The sequence below is a fragment of the Dermatophagoides pteronyssinus genome, unplaced genomic scaffold (assembly GCF_027571235.1).
Source record: "Dermatophagoides pteronyssinus isolate colony J.1.1.1.1 unplaced genomic scaffold, Derpt_VIB-CSIC_2022.12 sq0001, whole genome shotgun sequence".
Classification (NCBI taxonomy): Eukaryota; Metazoa; Arthropoda; class Arachnida; order Sarcoptiformes; family Pyroglyphidae; genus Dermatophagoides; species Dermatophagoides pteronyssinus.
The window spans coordinates 3,239,085-3,258,060 of NW_027461525.1; the positions used below are offsets into that span (position 1 = coordinate 3,239,085).

The 18,976-nt window shown below is 30.1% G+C and overlaps 5 protein-coding genes and 1 long non-coding RNA gene across 6 annotated transcripts; 3 read left to right on the top strand and 3 right to left on the bottom strand.

Annotated features, from left to right (window-relative positions):
- Positions 1–2,107: 2,107 nt before the first annotated feature.
- Positions 2,108–3,605, bottom strand: LOC113793181 (uncharacterized). Its single transcript, XM_027343168.2, has 6 exons — positions 3,260–3,605; positions 3,095–3,170; positions 2,905–2,975; positions 2,744–2,836; positions 2,591–2,665; positions 2,108–2,518 (listed from the first exon to the last, which is right to left on the bottom strand). The coding sequence occupies exons 1-6, from the start codon at positions 3,431–3,433 to the stop codon at positions 2,210–2,212; spliced, it is 798 nt and encodes a 265-aa protein (XP_027198969.1). The 5' UTR covers positions 3,434–3,605; the 3' UTR covers positions 2,108–2,209.
- Positions 3,606–4,611: 1,006 nt separating this feature from the next.
- Positions 4,612–5,829, bottom strand: LOC113793126 (uncharacterized). The gene is made up of 2 exons (XM_027343105.2): positions 5,604–5,829; positions 4,612–5,529 (listed from the first exon to the last, which is right to left on the bottom strand). Exons 1-2 carry the CDS (start codon positions 5,712–5,714, stop codon positions 4,792–4,794), a joined length of 849 nt encoding a protein of 282 aa, XP_027198906.2. The 5' UTR covers positions 5,715–5,829; the 3' UTR covers positions 4,612–4,791.
- Positions 5,830–6,091: 262 nt separating this feature from the next.
- Positions 6,092–7,753, top strand: LOC113793101 (ras-related GTP-binding protein A-like). The gene is made up of 5 exons (XM_027343067.2): positions 6,092–6,488; positions 6,548–6,849; positions 6,925–7,185; positions 7,247–7,412; positions 7,475–7,753. Exons 1-5 carry the CDS (start codon positions 6,377–6,379, stop codon positions 7,582–7,584), a joined length of 951 nt encoding a protein of 316 aa, XP_027198868.1. The 5' UTR covers positions 6,092–6,376; the 3' UTR covers positions 7,585–7,753.
- Positions 7,667–10,457, bottom strand: LOC113793099 (uncharacterized). Its single transcript, XM_027343065.2, has 2 exons — positions 10,120–10,457; positions 7,667–10,054 (listed from the first exon to the last, which is right to left on the bottom strand). The coding sequence occupies exon 2, from the start codon at positions 10,046–10,048 to the stop codon at positions 7,835–7,837; it is 2,214 nt and encodes a 737-aa protein (XP_027198866.1). The 5' UTR covers positions 10,049–10,054; positions 10,120–10,457; the 3' UTR covers positions 7,667–7,834.
- Positions 10,458–10,471: 14 nt separating this feature from the next.
- On the top strand, positions 10,472–12,595 carry LOC113793100 (zinc finger CCCH-type with G patch domain-containing protein-like). Its single transcript, XM_027343066.2, has 4 exons — positions 10,472–10,682; positions 10,730–10,820; positions 10,877–11,130; positions 11,187–12,595. The coding sequence occupies exons 1-4, from the start codon at positions 10,608–10,610 to the stop codon at positions 12,276–12,278; spliced, it is 1,512 nt and encodes a 503-aa protein (XP_027198867.2). The 5' UTR covers positions 10,472–10,607; the 3' UTR covers positions 12,279–12,595.
- Positions 12,596–13,039: 444 nt separating this feature from the next.
- On the top strand, positions 13,040–17,428 carry LOC142645076 (uncharacterized). Its single transcript, XR_012846260.1, has 2 exons — positions 13,040–13,846; positions 16,515–17,428. It is a non-coding gene; the product is annotated as an uncharacterized LOC142645076 (long non-coding RNA).
- Positions 17,429–18,976: the final 1,548 nt, after the last annotated feature.

The window sequence follows — 18,976 nt, forward strand, 5'->3', positions numbered from 1 at the left end:
ATTTTTATTTTCTATCCTTCAGATTATTGATGCATATTATTCCAGACGAAAACAAAACAAAACAAAAAAAATCATTGAAAAGGTCATAGTTATTGATGCCAATGATAATTTACGGTGTGAATGATCTCACAACACAAACAAACAAACATTTATGCACTTAAACAAACTACCATTGATAACATACCATTTTGATTTGAATGAAATGTTATACGTGTTACATTATTACAATGGATCATCATCCAAAATAATCACTGGTAAGATTTTGTTGTATGAAAAATTTTTTCAGTCATATAGCTGTTTGAAACAACAAACAAACATATCAAAAACACATGAAAACACGAGCCATCATTATTATCATCATTATCATAAGGATGATGATGATGATGAGTATTCAGTGAAATAAAATGGAAAAATGTAATTCAAAATCTGATAATAATAATAATAATAATAAAATTTGATCGTACACTATGATGTATACATCATTAGATAGATAGATAATGACAACAAATAACAAATAATGATGGTGATGATTGGATCAACAATTGATGATGATGATGATGATGATGATGATGGAAATAAAATTATGAAACTGTTGATGCTGACAAAATATATCTGAAATGAGTGATGATGAGAATATCAATCTATTAGATCATAGTCGATGGATCATATGGAATTTTTTTTCCGACAAAATTGATAACAGAAAACTATCAAAAAAGGTAATACAATTGATTGATTGATTGATTTGATGTCAATGTTTATGTCAACCTCTTGGTGGTCTGTTGTCAGTGTAATCTATAACAGATTTATTCAACCATATAGACAATCATTTTCAAAATGACAATATCTTTAGAGGACATCTAAAAAAATAAACACAACACACACCCAAGAATAAGGTAAAGAAAGAAAAAAACAATAAAAAAATTATTAAAAAACGAAAGCATTGGATTGGAGAGAATATATAAGGAGAACAAACAAAATTAAACAAATAATTTTATCAAAAAAAAAAAAAAAAAAAAAAGAATTGATGATAAATTTTTTTCTAATAATCAATTACAGTAAAGCGTTGATTAGTCAATTGAAAAAAAATGACATATAATTAATAATTCACAATGAAAAACAATGAATTCTCAACAGATTTTTTTTTGTTTTGATATAAATATCAATGACAAACGTAAAAAATATTCCATGTGAGTGAAACAAACAAACATTCGTTAGTTCATTTTTTTTTTGCTTAATAATTTTTTCCCCCACTATTGAACAAGATCCATAATAATGAGGGTTTGTCTATAATGTTGAATTTAAAAAAAAATGTAAGGGATACTACGTCAAACCAGAAACATATAAACACGTACAGCAGGGAGCTATGAATCATAGAAACAGATATATTTTGGATACATTTCATTTGATGAATGTAAATAAAGTATCAGCATTAACAACAACAACGACAACAAAAAAAGGGAGATCTGAGAGAACGAGAGTATTATGAATGATAAAAATGAGAAAAGTAGTGGAATTAATAAAGTTCCATGATGGCGTTGATCATTTATGATCATGGTTGTAGTGGTGGAATTTCATTTCAATATATTTATATCGTCCAGGGGAAGAAACTTTAGGATCTTCTTCAGGTGTATGGACATTTTTGTTGAGGGAAAAAAATATGATGAAAAGTAGAAGCAAGAAACAAGGGAACATAATGGAACATAGTTTTATCCTGTGTATAGCCATTTTTGGAAGTAGCAAAGAAAATTTATTGGATTAATGACAAAATGGGCTACTTTTTGTATTGATTTGTATTTTTTTTTTTGTTGTTGTTTTTGAAAATGTTAAAGGCCTGTTAGAGGCATTCCAATGATTCGATCCAACTCTCATCAAATGGATTAATGTTGTTTGAATGGAAAAAAATGTAGCAAAGGTTATTGATGTAACTTAAAAGGCGCGGCATTTTTTGTTGTATCGCCATCTTTTGAATTAGAATCGAATTTTCTTAACATTCGAATGCACAAGAATTGTTCGAACACCAACAAAAAAAAAAACTTCGATTTGGATTACTCATAATTGATTTGTTGAAATCGAAGTTTTTTTTTTGAATAACAATTTGAAAAAAATATTAATGCCATTATTATTTTACTAAGTCAAAAAGGAACTTTGGAAAAAAGTGCTTTACAAAAAATCGTTGCGAAAAAAAAATTCAAATTTTTGCTTTTCGAGGTTACCAAGCATCTCTGGGTGTTGAAATTTGTGGTACTTTTAACGTATCCGTTTGTTGTTGTTGATTATTATTAATATTGAGATTATTTTCATTAAGATATTTTTGTGCCGATAAATCAGTCGTTGTTCCTGGATTTAATTCATGACCCATAAGTTGTTGTTGCTGTTGTTGAGATGAAGATGGTCGTATCGCATGTGAACTACTTGGTCGACCAAAATCATCGATAGGGCTAACTTTAATTTCCGATATATTGACAGTGTTTTTAGAATAATGAAGATATTGTCCATAAACACATAGCCAACAATAGATCTATTATATAAGAAAAAAAGATAATTTGAAAAAAAGAATCACACCACAGTCAAACAAATAATTAAAACATACCGTTATAAAACAAACAAGTAATGTGACTACCATCGAAATGGCTGGAACAGTACATCCACTTGTATTGAAATTACTCTGTCAGAAAAATGGCAGGAAAAAAACAAACAAAAGAATAAAAAATTTTATGAAGAAAATAATATAGGATAACCTTACCGGTAGGGCTAATTCGGCGAACGCAATCAATAAGCTAAAAAATACATCAACAAATGTCATGATTAACCATGGTAATAGTAAACATCTAGATCTCTGTTGATTCAAATTGATTAATAAATAGTATAATGTAATCATTTTATTTTATTTTATTTTTATTTCACCTTGATTAATGCTATAAATAAAATTCCAATGGCAGCAATAAAAATGACACTTTCAATGCCCAGACAAAATACTAAACAAAAATAAACATGAAAAGAATTAGATATAAATTAATCTAGGTGGAAAATTTATGGAATTTTGTGAATCTCAAAAAAAAATCATGATCAATTAATTATTGATGCTGAAACTTACGTAAATAGAAAAATATAACTGTATCCTCATCAATCATATGTGCTATGCTCCAAAGTAGATCAAAAACACTTGTGCTCTTACGATATGATTGATTCGAAATGAACAAATTTTAATTAAAAATTTTATCAATCAACAAAGGTCGAGAAAAAATTAATTATATCATACCATTGTAAATATTCCAGCCAGAACACAGCCTTTCCATAGCTCTAAACAGGAACAGAATTTTTCAAATATTAAATTTTCAAATATATTCTGTTGATTATTTGTATCGGATTTTGTAGCCATGTGGATGGAATGTGCTGGTGTTGGTGATAATGATGAAGATGATTTTTTCATCATGGTTGAATCATAATTAGTAAAATTGTTAACGATTCGAATGTTTATATAATGTTCGAATCATTGAAAGTCGTCATATTATTCACTGAATATTATATTCTATTCTGGTCGAAAACTGAACCAAAATAAAAAGTTTGAAAAATTTGAATGATAATAATAATAATAATTTTTTTCACAACTTTTAAAGCAAAATAATCTGTGCACATCGCCAAAATAGAGATAATACTCATTTACATAAAAACCTTTTGTTTTTTTTAAAAAAGACCTTGATGAAAATTTTTCATACAAACGCGGAAATTTCAATGAAAAAATGTTTCATTCAGTTGACCCGGAATTCGTTTCATATTCATTCATTTGATTGACTTGAATTTTCGAAAAAACTGATCTTCAGCAAGATCGACCGACAGACTGACCGAAATTTCAAAACATTATGCATAACAAATAATAATAATGATGATGATATCAGACTCATTATGGTTGTTTGGCTATGCCTGATGGATTCTATGGCGTTCGACCATTCTATATTATTCTGTCAGTTTTTCCTGATATCAAAGTGCACATGATTTTTTTTTGTTCTGTTTTGTTCTTGTCAAGATAAAACAAAATCATCCATTCCCATAATAATTCATTGCACGAACATTCTATTGGAATGAAAATAGGAATATCATCTTCATTTTAATATTGAGAAGTGGTTAAAAAATGGTCAAAAAATAGCCACTACAACAATAATTTTTATCAAATTGGATACAACGGACAATCACCGCCATTGATACAAGTCAAATTGTGGTACCGAATTGAATAGGGATGAACACGATTATCAATATGATGATTTGGAAGTAATTAAAAAATTGTATCCTGGTGTCGGTTACAATTATTACAAGTACAAGTCACTCATACTCAAATATAATTGTTCATTTTCGCTACTCATGATAACCGATTTTAATTTTTTTTGTTAAATTCCCAGTATGAACAACATTTGTTATAAAATGAAAAAAATCTATTATTAGTTTGGACAATAATGTGATGGAAAAAATTGATGAGATCAAAGAATTGAATCACATATGACAAGAACAAAAAGATGATCGAAATGACAGAATTGTAATTATAATGAGAAAAAAAGATTAAAGTTCAAATCAAACTGAATGATTTCGATTCCATTCAAAAGAAGTGGCTAGAAACAATAATCGAGAATTTTTTTTTATAAATTTTTTTCAAATAAACAAATTTTTTTTGCAAAATAATTCTTATCTAGTTTCAAGATGAAGATGTCTTTTTCACACATTCACACACACATACACAGGCTTCTCATACAATTTTCGCTTATCACCTGGAAACTGTCATCATTTCAAAGTCATTTTTTTTCATTCATCATTTTTCGATGTTACAGATGGTGCCGATAACACTGAAAATGGCATCTGTGATTGAGTATTTGATGGTTCCACGTTCGGTAGTTTCTGTTTTGAGGGGAATGCTGAATTTGATTTTTCTGGTTGATTGTCTTTCGATTCAATCGGGGCCGGTGGTTCAATGTTCACATTTTTTTCTTCCACTGGCTTCTTTGATGATTTTGATGACGATTGTTCAGTTTGCTTTCGTTTTTTCGATGAGGATGCTGACGATTCGTTGGGCTGTTGTTTTTTCGATGATGCAGATGAAGATGTTGATCTACTCTTTTCTCGCTCAGTTGTCGTACCGGGTAATTGTGGTGCCTTATTTTGTTGTAAACTTTTAATTGCAGCATTTTTAATCTCTCGATTTAGATCATTTCTATCAGCAGTTCGGTGACTACTAATTGATTGTTGATCATCCTCTTGTTTATCAAAATAAAGCCAATAGAATGCAGCTAATACTATTGTAGCCATTGATATAGCAATTACAACGGCCGAAATGATTATTCCAGCACGACGAATTTTTGCATCATCAGTATGATCTGTATGATTATGCGATGAATGATTATGCGATGTTGGATGAGGTTTTAAGGTATGTACTGATTTCGTAACATTCCCAGCTTCTAATGGTGATGGTGTGGGCTTTGTTACTGTATAATTTGCTTCTGTGTTAGCTTGGGATTCCGGTGTGATTTCGATTTCCATTGTTGGCTTAATTTGTGGCAAAAAAAATTATATCGAAAAAAATTATTCAAATTATATTAAAATGATTTGAGAATCATTACCAATTGACCGTAAGTCGATGACATCAAAATGATCATAAAACATGTGAACAAACCAATGCGTTTACGTTCGATACCCATTACTTTCATCATTTTGTTCGATACAAATAACATTTTATATTTGATGATGATGTTGTTTAACAAACACTGATAAAAATCGACACGATAAAGAAATTGTCTTTGTTTTCAATACAAACACTAAATATAAAGAAAAAAACTATTATCAAAAATAATTACTTAATTCAGCATTGGTTTGATTTTTATATTCCTTGCGCTAATTATGTCCAAAATTATTCAAATGTTATTAGAATTTGAAATAATTGAATCGAAAACAAGCGCGCGCAATTGATTTTTATAAATAGTATGTGATTATTTTCGAAGGATGGCGCCACTAATAATCAAAACATTATCAGCAACGACAAACGCACAATACAATCCTCATTGATAATTTATAAAAGGCATTTTTGATCACAAGATCTTCAAACTAACAATTTTGTTTACATCTTTATATACAAACATATTTTGGCTGTACCAGAAAAAATGCTTGATTTTTATATCATATTTTGGCTGTAATTTTAAAATCGTATTCTAAACAAAAAAAATTATCTCCAAAATTATTTACTACCCATACACAAACAATTAATCAATTGATTTTCAATGTTTTGTGACCAATAACTCCCATTGACAGTGAATTTTTTGGCTCTTCAATACATTCCATTGAATAATACATTTTTCTCACTATTATTGTTCTGAAATCTACTTGAAAAGCGGAAACAATGAAAAAAAAGGTATTGTTGATGGGAAAAAGTGGTTCGGGCAAAACTAGTATGCGTTCGATTATATTTGCTAATTATATTGCTCGTGATACAAGACGTTTAGGAGCGACAAGTAAGTGTTTTGACAATTTGATTCAGTTTTTCATTTACTAATTAATATCATTGTTGTAGTCGATGTCGAACATTCACATGTTCGATTTTTGGGTAATCTAGTATTGAATCTTTGGGATTGTGGCGGACAAGAGGCATTCATGGAAAATTATTTTGCATCACAAAGGGAAAATATTTTCCGTAATGTTGCCGTATTGATCTACGTGTTTGATGTTGAATCAAGAGAATTGGATAAAGATATACGTTATTATCAGAGCTGTCTCGAAGGCATCATGGAATATTCCAATGATAAGAAAAATTTAACTAAAGTTTTCTGTCTTATACATAAAATGGATTTGATATCTGAAGAACAGCGTGATTGCGTAAGTTAAAAGATTTTTTAAAAAAATAAACTTTATTCCTGAAATGATGATTAATCTATTCAATTAATTTCAAAGATTTTCGAAGACCGGGAAAGCGATCTAAAACGTTTATCGAAACCATTGGAATGTACATGTTTTCGTACATCAATCTGGGATGAAACTCTTTATAAAGCATGGTCAAATATTGTTCATTCGTTAATACCTAACGTAGATGATTTGGAAAGACATTTAAATAATTTTGCCGATATGATTGATGCGGATGAAGTGCTATTATTTGAACGTGCAACGTTCCTTGTCATTTGTTATTCTGAACGCCGTAAACATAAAGATATTCACGTAAGTCATCCTTATAAATATCATTCATTATGTAATTGAATTAAAATTATTAATATGATAGCGTTTCGAAAAAGTATCAAACATTATCAAGCAATTCAAATTGAGCTGTACGAAATTGGCTGCTCAATTTCAAAATATGGAAGTTCGTAATTCACAATTTGCTGCCTTCATAGAAAGTTTTACTGCCAATACATATGTCATGGTCATATTGTCAGATGCATCGATTCGTAAGTTTTTGGTTTTTTTTTGAAAGAATTTTCTCATTAATCCATTAATGTTCATTGTTCAGCTTCTGCAACCACATTGTACAACATTCGGAATTCCCGTAAACATTTCGAACAATTAGAATCGGTTAAAAATCTATCATCACAATCAAATTCATCTTTGTATAGTTTGTGATTTTCGTGAAGTTGTACCAAGTGTTTTTCATTGATTCATCGATTCTGAACAAACCTTATAGCAGTAATTCAATTTTTGTAAATTTTCCATCAAACTATTTTACTGCAATGTTTAATTTGTTATTAAATTTTCTGTTTTTGATACAAAAAATATATATATTAGCAATGAATATATTGCAAAGTTTGAACATGTTTTTGCAATGTTAATGCGAATAAAAAGGGAAAAAATGATAGGATAAATAATGGCAACGTTAAGCTGACGATGCAGATGATGTTAATACATGTTGTGACATATCGGTTGACATTTGCTGTTGTTTTCGCGTGGTCCAATTACGAAAAACATCAGAACAATAACGGACACAACATTCTTCGGAACAAAATTCCCGATCCCATTGATTTGAATCGATGGTTGTCCGTTGACAACCATCTCTTGCACATATAGAAGATTGTTCATTGTGGTGTTGATGATCTCCTAAATTATTATTATCACCATTCATCAGTGTTGTATCTGATTCAATAACAGATGAATCAAGTTCATTTTGAGGATCATGATCCACTGCCGATGATGATGAATCGGGCAAAAAATTATTATTACTATTTTCATATTGTTGATCAATGTCAGGTGTGCGGCCATTGGGTTCATAAATCATTTCTTGTGGATACGAATCTTGTAATATCGAATCAGATGCATATGTGGATGTTAGAATAGGATCATTTGTAGCTGATGATTGCGGTTGTTGATGATGGTGATGATGATGATGATGATGATCTGATGTTGTTTGCTCCAATGAACTAAGGAACGGATCAACACCTACGACCGGATTGACCGTATCAAACAATGAATTCGTTGTCGATGAATTAGTTGGTGAATAAATATTTTCATCATTCAACAGGTTGATATCATCGAAATCATTGAGATCGATACCTAAATCTATTAGATTCTGTTCGGCATCGGAAGAATTCACAAAAAATGAAACAGCCGATTGATCATCATCATCGGCGAAAGGAAATGTTGACGATGATGGCCGTGTAGAATGATGAGTTTTATTATCAAGTTGTGTATCATTACTATGGATGAAATGATGCATATGTTGCTGAGATGAGTGTTGATGCAAATGCGGATGATGATGAAGCTCAGCATGTGGAAATGAATCTATAACATTAGAAGTCGATGGATTATTCAAGGCAGAATGATGATGGTGATGATACGTATTCGCTTGATTCATTGTTGTCTGAGGTTGCTGTTGATGAGAATAATTACTGTATGCTGTTTGATGGTAAGCATCAACGGGTATTGAAGATTCAGTAAGCATTTCATCTGCAGCGACCAACATGTCCATTGATGGTTCAGTATCAACCGATTCAAACGCTGTTAAGTCATCTGAATTTGTAATTTGTTGTTGATTCGATATAGATGGTGGAATGGTAGCCAAATGTATTGATGATTCAGTCGAAGTTTGCTGCAGTGGCGGAGTTGAATGATTGGTCTGGGCAATTTCTTTAGCTTTGTTTGAGGCCAGATTTTGTAAATAGTTTTTTTTCTCCATGTCTGCCCGTTCTTTGTATACGATTTTATCTTCTTTGGCTAATATCTCCCACTTGGAAGCGACAATTTTGGATATTTCTCCGAATGAGGCAGATGGATTTTCCGTTTTAATCGATGCTTGTGTATCACGAAAAAATAGGGCATATGCCGATACAGGTTTGGATTGTCGTCCTTCACCTTTACCCGATTGTTTTGAATTTGTAGTTCGTTTTTGAGTTTTTTTCGTTATAGCTTTTGACGTTTGAGTAGGTTGGAGATGTGTTTGGACGGAAGACTGTGTGGGAACAAGAGAAATCTGGATGGGTTGTATATTTGTATGATCCGTATCAACAAACTGTTGCTGCTGCTGTTGATTGAAATTTGCAGCTGTGGTGACAAAATTTGTCGTTACATTTCCAGGCATTGTAGATCCTGGAACCAGAATTGCAGTTTGCTGCGATTGTTCATTCGAAGTCAACATTCGAGATTGTTGTTGTTGATTATGATACCAATCAGACTGTTGTGTCGTCATCTGTGATGGTTGTTGAATCAATTCAACTTTATTCCAGGAAACTTGAAATGGTGTTGCCGTTGCAGAAGTACCGACGCCAGTGGCAGGTGTTAATTGACCACAAGAATCATAAGTATAATATGCATAGGAAGCCGTCGTGGTCGAATCGATTGTTTCATTCGAGGCAGTGTTCGAATCTGGATGATGATAATTGGGCTGCTGTTGATGATGATTATCGAATGGAACAGTCGTTGCAGTTGAATTGTTTCCATTTGAAAGATTAACCATAAGATGAATGGGTTGTTGTTGATTATTTACATCCATGATGCCGGCATTAGCAGTAACATTGGGGTCATTACCGACAACCAATTGAACTTGATGGTTGTGACGATGATCCGTAGGTAATGTATGATCAAAATGATTCATCATTGAAATCTATTAAAATTATTTGCATAAAAAATTATACGAGATACTGACAATGAATAAATTGAAATACTTACATCGTAAAATTATTAAAGATAAACAAGTAAAAAAAATTCAATCAAATCATTGGATCGATACAAGGAAAATCAAAATAAAAACAAACAAGAATCAAGAGTTGTCACCTAATATGAATATTTTGATGTTGTTCTTCATAAAAATTTGGACATTTATTTTGCAGATGACTTTAGATAATCATTATGATTCTTTAATGAGCTCACCACATAATATACAAACATACGTCTGCTACTACCTTGTCATCATCGTCATAGTCGTCGTGGTCGTCGAAACAAATCCAAAAAATGTAGCGTTTAACAGCTGTCGTCAATTTTGAGGATTTATTCTATTCGTTGTGGATCTCTCTATATTAACTCAAATATACGCACACGCATGTGCTCGTTTGTGTCAGGACACTGCCATCAATGAGACATTTGTTTCTTTGATGTTTTACCAACACTCTTAGTCTTTTCATATCAATCGTGATTCATGATATTGGATATTCTTAAGAATGTCCGATCAGGTTCATGATGTGGACGATAATGAATCAGCCATACGGCAAGAATTACAAGAATATCGTGCTCAAGTAAGTGAGAAAAAAATTGAAAATCCTTAGTAAAACATCTTTTCTAGCTTGAAACAATCAAAGAGCAACAACTAGATGATAATGATGAACTAAATACGCTTAAATCAAATTTGGAAGAGCTCTGCCGATTACTGGAAGGTAATTTTAGTAAAAAATATGACATTTGTAAAAAACTTATTGTTTTTTCCACAAAGATGAATTACTCAAGATTGAAAAACGTCAACTACTGAAAGATTTAGATATCGAAGACGATGATGAAAAAATTGAGAAAGAAAAAGCATCATTAACCAAAAGTGATGAGCCTAATACTGAAAATGATGATGATTCGCAAAGCCAATTTGAATGTTCTGTACCATATCGATTTCAAAATGGAAAAATCGAATATCATGATGCCTTAGTAATCACTGAAGATGATGAAAATACCGATGAACATAAAGTTCGATTAAAGGTAAGATTCTGAGAATTTTGTTGGTTTAAAGTCAATTTCCTTAAGATTATTTTTAGGCATTTTTTCTTTATCCAGTTGAAAAATCCATGCAAACTTGTCCATTCTATCTTCGGAATAGCTGCCGATTTCAGGATAATTGTAAATACTCACATGGCTTTCCCATAGCTTCAATCAATCAAGTTCGACCAAAGTTTGCAATCAACTTATTTAGCGATAAAGATATTGACTTGATGAAATTTGGTCAATTAAAAAATTGCCTTGTCCAAGACCATGAAGGAAACTTATGGCAAAATGCAGAAATCTGTACTTTAGATCTTGAAAAAGAGCAAATTCTAGTTCGAATTAATAAGGATAAAAGTGAGAAATTGATTCATTTTGAGAACTTAGTTTTGTTGCAAAATGTGGAATCTGAAAATTCTCATGAAGAAGTTGCAACAGATGCATCTGACCAATCTATGAACACTCAGATTCCAGATTTAACCCGTGGAGAATTTGGTTCTTGGGAAAGATTTACCAAAGGTATCGGATCTAAATTGATGGCTAAAATGGGCTATGAACAAGGTCGTGGACTAGGTCTAAAATCACAAGGGATTGTTGATCCAATCGAGCAGATCATCTATCCACCTGGTCGATCACTAGATCACTGTATCAAGCTTAAACAAGAACATGAAAGGAAAAAACAGGATTGGCGAGAAATACTTAGGGAAAAAAATAAAAAATTAAAATTCGAAGCCAAACTTTCTGATGGATATAATCGTGTCGAAGAACAGCAAGGACGCGCTAAATCAATGTTTGAATTCTTGAATAATCGGTTAAATCAATCTGTTTCTACAGAAAACAAACGTCCATCAACCAAAGATCGATCATATAAAGATCTGGATCAACGGAGCCTCAATATTGCATCATTAAAATCTGAACAGGATTTACAACGAGCAAAAATTGAACTGGACAAAATGCAGCAACGACATAATCGTCATTATGTTTCCATTCAATCGAAAGCTGATCAGAATGCTGTATTAATGAAAAATGAATGTGAATCTTCCATCCAACGACAGCGAAATAGAGTGTCATCATTACAAATGGAAACTGAAGCGATCAAAAAGGAAATCAAATCCAGATCCGAACGAAATAAATTGATTAATTTTTGAATTCAACGATGGTTAAGAAAAAAAGACAATTTTTTTTTGGAAACCGAATCTGAACAAACAACTCTTGTCTTGTCAGTTTATTTCAATCGTTAATTTGTATTAGTACAACAATCTGTGATTGATAGATTCAATTGACCGAAATGTGATGAACCCATATTACAGCCATTGACAGACACATTAAACATAAGAATAAATGTTTGTAAAATACTGTTTTAGTATTTCTGCTATACGATTGCGTGTAAATTACATGAACGATGAAAAAAAACGTATAAACATCTTGATAGATAATAATAAAATCAAAATTCATTTCAATTTCATTCGATTGATTACAACTACAATTTACGATTCTATCCTATTTTACCGTATTTCTGATTAATCTTTAAATTTACTATTTCATTTTCCTATTGGTTTACTTTTTAAATGGTTGAATGATTTTCAGTTTTTCCATCCGATTATCACAAATAACCGACCAATGATTTGTTCCATCTGGAATACACACATAAACAAGCAAGCAAATAAATCGACAAATAACACGACCAGTCATTACCAGTCTAGTCTTTTAAATCCCTTCAATCTAATGGATAGATAGATGAATTTCAGTCATCTCACGTTTACTCAAAGAATTTTTCAATTCAAAACCATTCATTCATTTTTTTTCATTGATTGAGACGACGCAATTTAATGGTTATTGAAAGCAAAAAAAAAAAAAAAAAATAGAAATACAGAAAACACACAAATATTCTGATGTATGGCGGGTTGGCCCGTGTTATTTTTTTAAACAGTGAATTGAAAAAAAGTGAAAATTTTGAGGCAGCAGTAGCCAAAACCGTAGAGCTAAAGAATTTTCATCAGCATTATTAAAAGCGATAAACATGAATGCAGTATAGTATTACACCGGCACCTATAGAATGGTATATATTATTTAGCACCAGTAGCAACAAATGTACAATCATCATCATCAGCATCGTATACACGTCGCGAAGAATAGTGCATGTGTGTGTGTGTGTGTGTGGAATGGAATACGATTCCCATATTGAATCTTTATGAATCCTACATCCTCTTTCAGAAATATATGCATCCTAGATTGTGTGTGTGGTGTAGTTGACCACATACCATATGCATTAACTATTATCATTATCATTATCTGCGAAAAATGAGAACCTAGACTACCCTCTCATTACAATCTAAAATGATGAGATGAGGCAAAAAAAATACGGGATCCTCGATTGCCATAAATTTTGACTGTTTTGTCGATGTACTTAACAGTCGCTTTACAGTCACCAATCAATAAGGTTATCATGAATCAATTTTGGTAGGTATTTAAAGTTTTTTTTTCAGACTTTTAGATTCCACATGCAAACAATTTTAAAAAATTGTTCCTACATTATTAAGCAAAATTCATATTGTTTATTCAGTAATATTGAGAAATTAAAAAAAGGCGATTTGGAATTTTTGAGTTAATAATGGTATCAACAAGGTGAACCATATAAAAATAATCGATGAATGAATGATTGATTGCAAATAAAATTTGTTCAATCATCGACAAATAATCTACGAAAATTTATTCGGTAAGTAAAATTGATTTTTATAAGCTTATTTATTGCAAAATAACTTGAAAAGTTGACTTGAAAAGTCCATTTCTTGACTGAACATCATCATGCAGATGTCCACTGTACAAATTTAATGCATTCATTATTTATTCTAGCGAAACTAAAGTCTTGCGACATTAATAATTTCATAATAAAAAAATGTGATTAAATGTTTTTGTTTTTTCTTTTTCTTTTTCAAATTATCATAACCAAGTGCATGACTATTGCAGACTATTTATAATTGTGAAACAAAAACACAAAAAAAATTCCAAATTCAAACCTCAAAAATAAAAATCAACAGAAAGCGCCAAAAACGAAAACTCTATTCGCATCATTATCATTTTTTATAACCAAACAAATAGTCATCTGCAACGATGCGACTGTCTGGTTGAAATTGATACACGCTGGCAAAAAAACAAAACCAACTAGCTAGATCAGTGATTCTCAACCTTTTTGTTGTCGCGGCACAATTTTAGAATTTTTGAATATATAACAGTTGCATTTTCAGAATTTCGCGGCACACTAAAGTGCCGCGGCACACTGGTTGAGAATCACTGAGCTAGATAGATAAATAGCCGATTTTTTTTCAATCGAGACCAACAGGCCGTGTGAAGTATTGAGAATGTGAAACATGTAGAAAAAAAAACGATACAGATACTATGCGGATCATTCAGGCATCCAGCCCATAGTTTGGTTAGATGAATGATCCTGGTTTCAGGGCGCAATACACGCGCCATATGGTTTCGGTGTGATAAGAAAAAAAAATACACAGAACCAACAAACTTCTTTTTTTCTTTCTCATAGTGTTTGTGTGTGTTTGTATTGTAGCAAAAAAACCCCTTAGAATGGATACAGAATTTTTTCTCTCTTCAATTATTGTTACGCTTATTATGATGATGATGATGAAAAAGTAATGTTTACGTTGTTGTTTATTGTTGAATTATTATCATTATCATTATTAGGCCTTATACAATAATAATGGTGGCAATCATTCAATTCTATTCGAAATTCAATTTCAAGAGTTGAAAATATTCTATTTAGTAATATCATAGATGCAAGGCACAAACCAAAAACAAAAAGGATCCAAGACAGATTGTTGTTCCATTCGAAAGCATTGACTTTCTATAGATTACCACCAAAAAAAAGCAGGCAGAAAAATATCAACGAAAATAAAAAACAAACAGTTCCGTGTACTCTTTTTTTCTCTGGTATCGTTGTATATTTATTTTTTTATACCATTTTTTTTTGTTTCATTCTTTGATTCAAAAATATAAAGGGGAAAAAATGTTACCAAACAAAATCAAACAACAGCAGGATGCCAATTTTGGAAAGCCAAACACACATATATTTTTTACAATATGTAATCGTTGTTGTTATTTTTATGGTTGATTTTGGCTTTTCGGTTGTTGTTGTTTGGATAATCAAGTTGTCATTCATTTATCTTTAATAATTTTTTCAATAAAAAACGAAAATACTCCAGAGAAACGATTTCAGATCGTCGTGTTTAAGTCGACGAACTTTGACCCGTTGAATTTTATTTATTAAATTATTTATTTATGAGAATAATGATGATTGCGATTGTTGTTTAAAACATTCAAAAAATAGTTTAACAAAAAAGCGACAACAAATATTATTAAAGATGTCACGTTTTATAGTTATCACTATTTTACTCACAATGAAAATCTGACAAATCTTTATGAAAAGAATAACAAAAAAAAAGAAATTCAAGTTTTCAACAGCAAAATTCTAGAAATGATTTCATTGGTAAACAAAAAAAAAAAAAATAGAGAAAAGTTTCATGCATACATTTTCAATTTTTTTTTGAAATTTGTCTCTTGATAACCCGGTAAAAAAATCGTAAACGAACTAATTAAACCACCATCACCAAATCCTTTCAAGCATACAACCAATTTATTGATGAAATGGTTTATTTGAAAAAAATAGTTTTAAAATTAAAAACTTTTTTTTAGTATATATAAAATAAAGTAGATGTTTTCTGAAAAAAAATCCATATGAATGAAATTCATCATTCGCCATTTAAATTAATCTTATTCAATTTGTTTCTTTTTGTACTTTTCATCATCATAAAGAATGATATGTTTAAACAATCATTTCAATCAATAATAAATTCCATTATAAAAAAAACACATAAAAAGCTTGTATAAAAAGCTAAAGCGTTTATGTATCTAAGTTATCAAGTTTAATAATGTGTAATATACGAGAATCGATCGTATTTATATGGACAATATTGATAATATTGATTATAAGCCAATTTTTTGCGGAATAAATTTCCAGTATTATATAAAAAAAATCTCTACAATCTAGATGCACACATAAAAGTCATTTTTTTGTTTGAACGTTATGAATTGATTAATAATGATGATGGTCAAATTGATTGTTTTTTCAATATCGTAAACTGATAATAATGCTATTTGTTAATATAAATAATCAATGTAAAATTTACCTTTTGGATTTATTCATCTGAAATTTCAAATATCATTAGTATATAATATACAAAAATGGTATCGGAAATTTGCAGATATGTGCCTAATCTTGATAATCATTTGGTATTTTCATAGAAATCCTCTAATATTTTCAATCAATGTATTTAGTGTATTGATTCAGATGATTTTTTTTTCTTCTACAGGTTTTTTTCTTTTATTTTTTTCAATATTTCCAATAGATTTTCATAATGGATTCCGGATTCAAATGGATTTGCAAACAACCAAGACATCAACAACAATAACTGAGAGGGGAAAAAAATCTAAACATTGATTGTCCAAACGCAATTCTTGTTTCTTGTTTCTCGCATTATTTTACCAAAATAAAATGTGTCTAGTTTATTGATTGCTGTTTTTCGGTGGGCGGTGCTGTTCAAAATTGTTATTTGTATGAATGGCTGTTACTTTTTTTTTGCATCTATAACAGATTAATAAACAATCATTAACATCATAATCAATTTAAAAAAAATACATATACTACCCACATTTCATTATTATAGGGAATGATGACAATCTCATCAAATGAAGCAGTAATAAAATATGTAAAAAATAGATAATAATTTTATTCTTTGCAATCAATCATTAATTTTCATTAATTTTATTAATTTAACCAATCATAAGCACACACACTTATACTGAGTGATAAATAATGAACATGCACGCAAACCAATCGCAGCAATTATTTTACTAGATATATCAAAATGCCTTTTCTTTTCAATCAATCAATCCCAAATCATAACCAATTTATTAACACCTAATCCATTTCCAAATCCAAATCGAATGATGAAAAGCAAGAAAAAAAATGAAGAAATATAATAAACATATGTGCAAGAACTGTGTGTGGACATCAATGATTTGGATTGATTATTGCATCCAAAATAAAAACTGATCATTATCAAATCAAAGATTACATTAGATTGTGTGGATAATAATTAACCTTTATTTTTTTAAAATTATAATTATAATTATCTAATGAAATATAGCATGCCATTTATTTAAAATAAAAATTTTCATTTTTTCATCTCATTATTAATAAAAAATAAAGCATATTAAATAATGATTATGATAATAATAATAAAAAAGTTTCGATCATTTTTTATCCTCGTATTTTTCAACAGGAAAAGTGTTAAACATAAAAGAAATTTTTCGTTTTCTATCTGATATATAAAAAAATAGAATATTTCAATTGATCAAATAATGTGATAGACATAATCTTTGATCATTCAATGCTTGAATAATTCTATTCATAAATTGATAAATGATTTTTTTGTTGTTGAAAAAAAGCTTATTTTCTCGACTCAATCAGCCAGAATTTCGGATGGTATCATTATTAATTAGCATAAAAGCAGAAAAAAAAACAAAATTAATTATGAGCAAGAGTTTGTTGTTGTTTTTGAATTCATTTTATTTAAGATTTTCTCTTTTTCCATTCTTTGAATTATCTTGTGTTTATTTATTGATGATCAATCAACATGCTGCTTGTCATCACAACGATTGATAATCAGAAAAAAATAGATCATATCCAATAGACTAGATAATTAGATCTTAATTGAATTATTATTATTATTATATAATAGATTATAAAGAAGGGAAAAGATGGCCAAAAAGACAATGACAATGAAAAGAGTCAAAGTTCGAAACTGTAATGAACGACTATAGAATGATTAATCTCTTGAGCATTGTTGTCTATCATTATACAGAAAAAAATAAATACATTCACTATTGTTATTCGATTATGTCAACTATATCAAACAATGAATGTTCAAAATAGAAAGAATCATCCATATCGACCAAATAAACAACCAGCAGCAGCAGCAGCTCGAAACGATGACATCATATCATCGATGAATTGAGGGGTGAAACATTTTTTCCTTTCTCTATCCACACTTCTTTTATCGGTCATTAAAAGATATTGAATACTAAAGTTAAGCTGTATGATGGAAAAAAACTGGCAATACAATCAAAAAAAAAGATGAAAAATAAAAAAAAGAATAGCATCAAAATCCAAAGTTTCTCCATGACTGATTGTGTATGGTTCTTCGACGAATGACAGAGAATTTTTTTTTTTTTGAATGATATGATTAAAATTCCATAATCTAAATGTATTCAAGAAAGATATGGTTTGGTTCTACAAGAGAGAGAGAGAATGCTCGAACCTTAGTTGAAGAGGACAGACAATAGAGTTCAATAGAAAGTATTCACAAACACACCATATACGATTCTTTTATCTTGAATGCAAAGTGTGTAAAAAATGAAAATAAAACTATAAAGAATACCCAATATGATCGAGCTAAATTTCATTATCTTTTTTCTATCACTGAATTTGATGTTGAAAAATTTTTTCGCTTCTGATATTGGGAAGAGAAGGTTTAGTTTTTTTTCATAAATTCCATTGACTTTTGAAATGTTGACGGTTGTTGTCGCCACTGTTTTCTATTCTTTTCTGGATTTATATCAAGATCGAATTGTAATTTATTAGTATAGATATGGATAGTATGAGTGTGTGTAGGATTGTATGAATGTGACTTGTCGTCATTGTTTGTGCGAGTATATCAACCATATTTCATTTAATAATGAAAAAATTATTTTGGACATTTTCTTTTCAACA

Bases quoted from the DNA above. Each gene is read 5' to 3' on its own strand.
- LOC113793126 (XM_027343105.2), bottom strand. From the start codon at position 5,714: ATGTTATTTGTATCGAACAAAATGATGAAAGTAATGGGTATCGAACGT. The intron at 5,530-5,603 runs GTAATGATTCTC...CCACAAATTAAG, and splicing joins CATCGACTTACGGTCAATTG to CCAACAATGGAAATCGAAAT.
- LOC113793099 (XM_027343065.2), bottom strand. From the start codon at position 10,048: ATGATGAATCATTTTGATCATACATTACCTACGGATCATCGTCACAAC.
- LOC113793101 (XM_027343067.2), top strand. From the start codon at position 6,377: ATGAAAAAAAAGGTATTGTTGATGGGAAAAAGTGGTTCGGGCAAAACT. The intron at 6,489-6,547 runs GTAAGTGTTTTG...TCATTGTTGTAG, and splicing joins AAGACGTTTAGGAGCGACAA to TCGATGTCGAACATTCACAT. The intron at 7,186-7,246 runs GTAAGTCATCCT...TTAATATGATAG, and splicing joins GTAAACATAAAGATATTCAC to CGTTTCGAAAAAGTATCAAA.
- LOC113793181 (XM_027343168.2), bottom strand. From the start codon at position 3,433: ATGATGAAAAAATCATCTTCATCATTATCACCAACACCAGCACATTCC. The intron at 3,171-3,259 runs GTATGATATAAT...TCATATCGTAAG, and splicing joins TGGCTGGAATATTTACAATG to AGCACAAGTGTTTTTGATCT. The intron at 2,976-3,094 runs GTAAGTTTCAGC...ATTTTTGTTTAG, and splicing joins AGTTATATTTTTCTATTTAC to TATTTTGTCTGGGCATTGAA.
- LOC113793100 (XM_027343066.2), top strand. From the start codon at position 10,608: ATGTCCGATCAGGTTCATGATGTGGACGATAATGAATCAGCCATACGG. The intron at 10,821-10,876 runs GTAATTTTAGTA...TTTTCCACAAAG, and splicing joins GCTCTGCCGATTACTGGAAG to ATGAATTACTCAAGATTGAA. The intron at 11,131-11,186 runs GTAAGATTCTGA...GATTATTTTTAG, and splicing joins AACATAAAGTTCGATTAAAG to GCATTTTTTCTTTATCCAGT.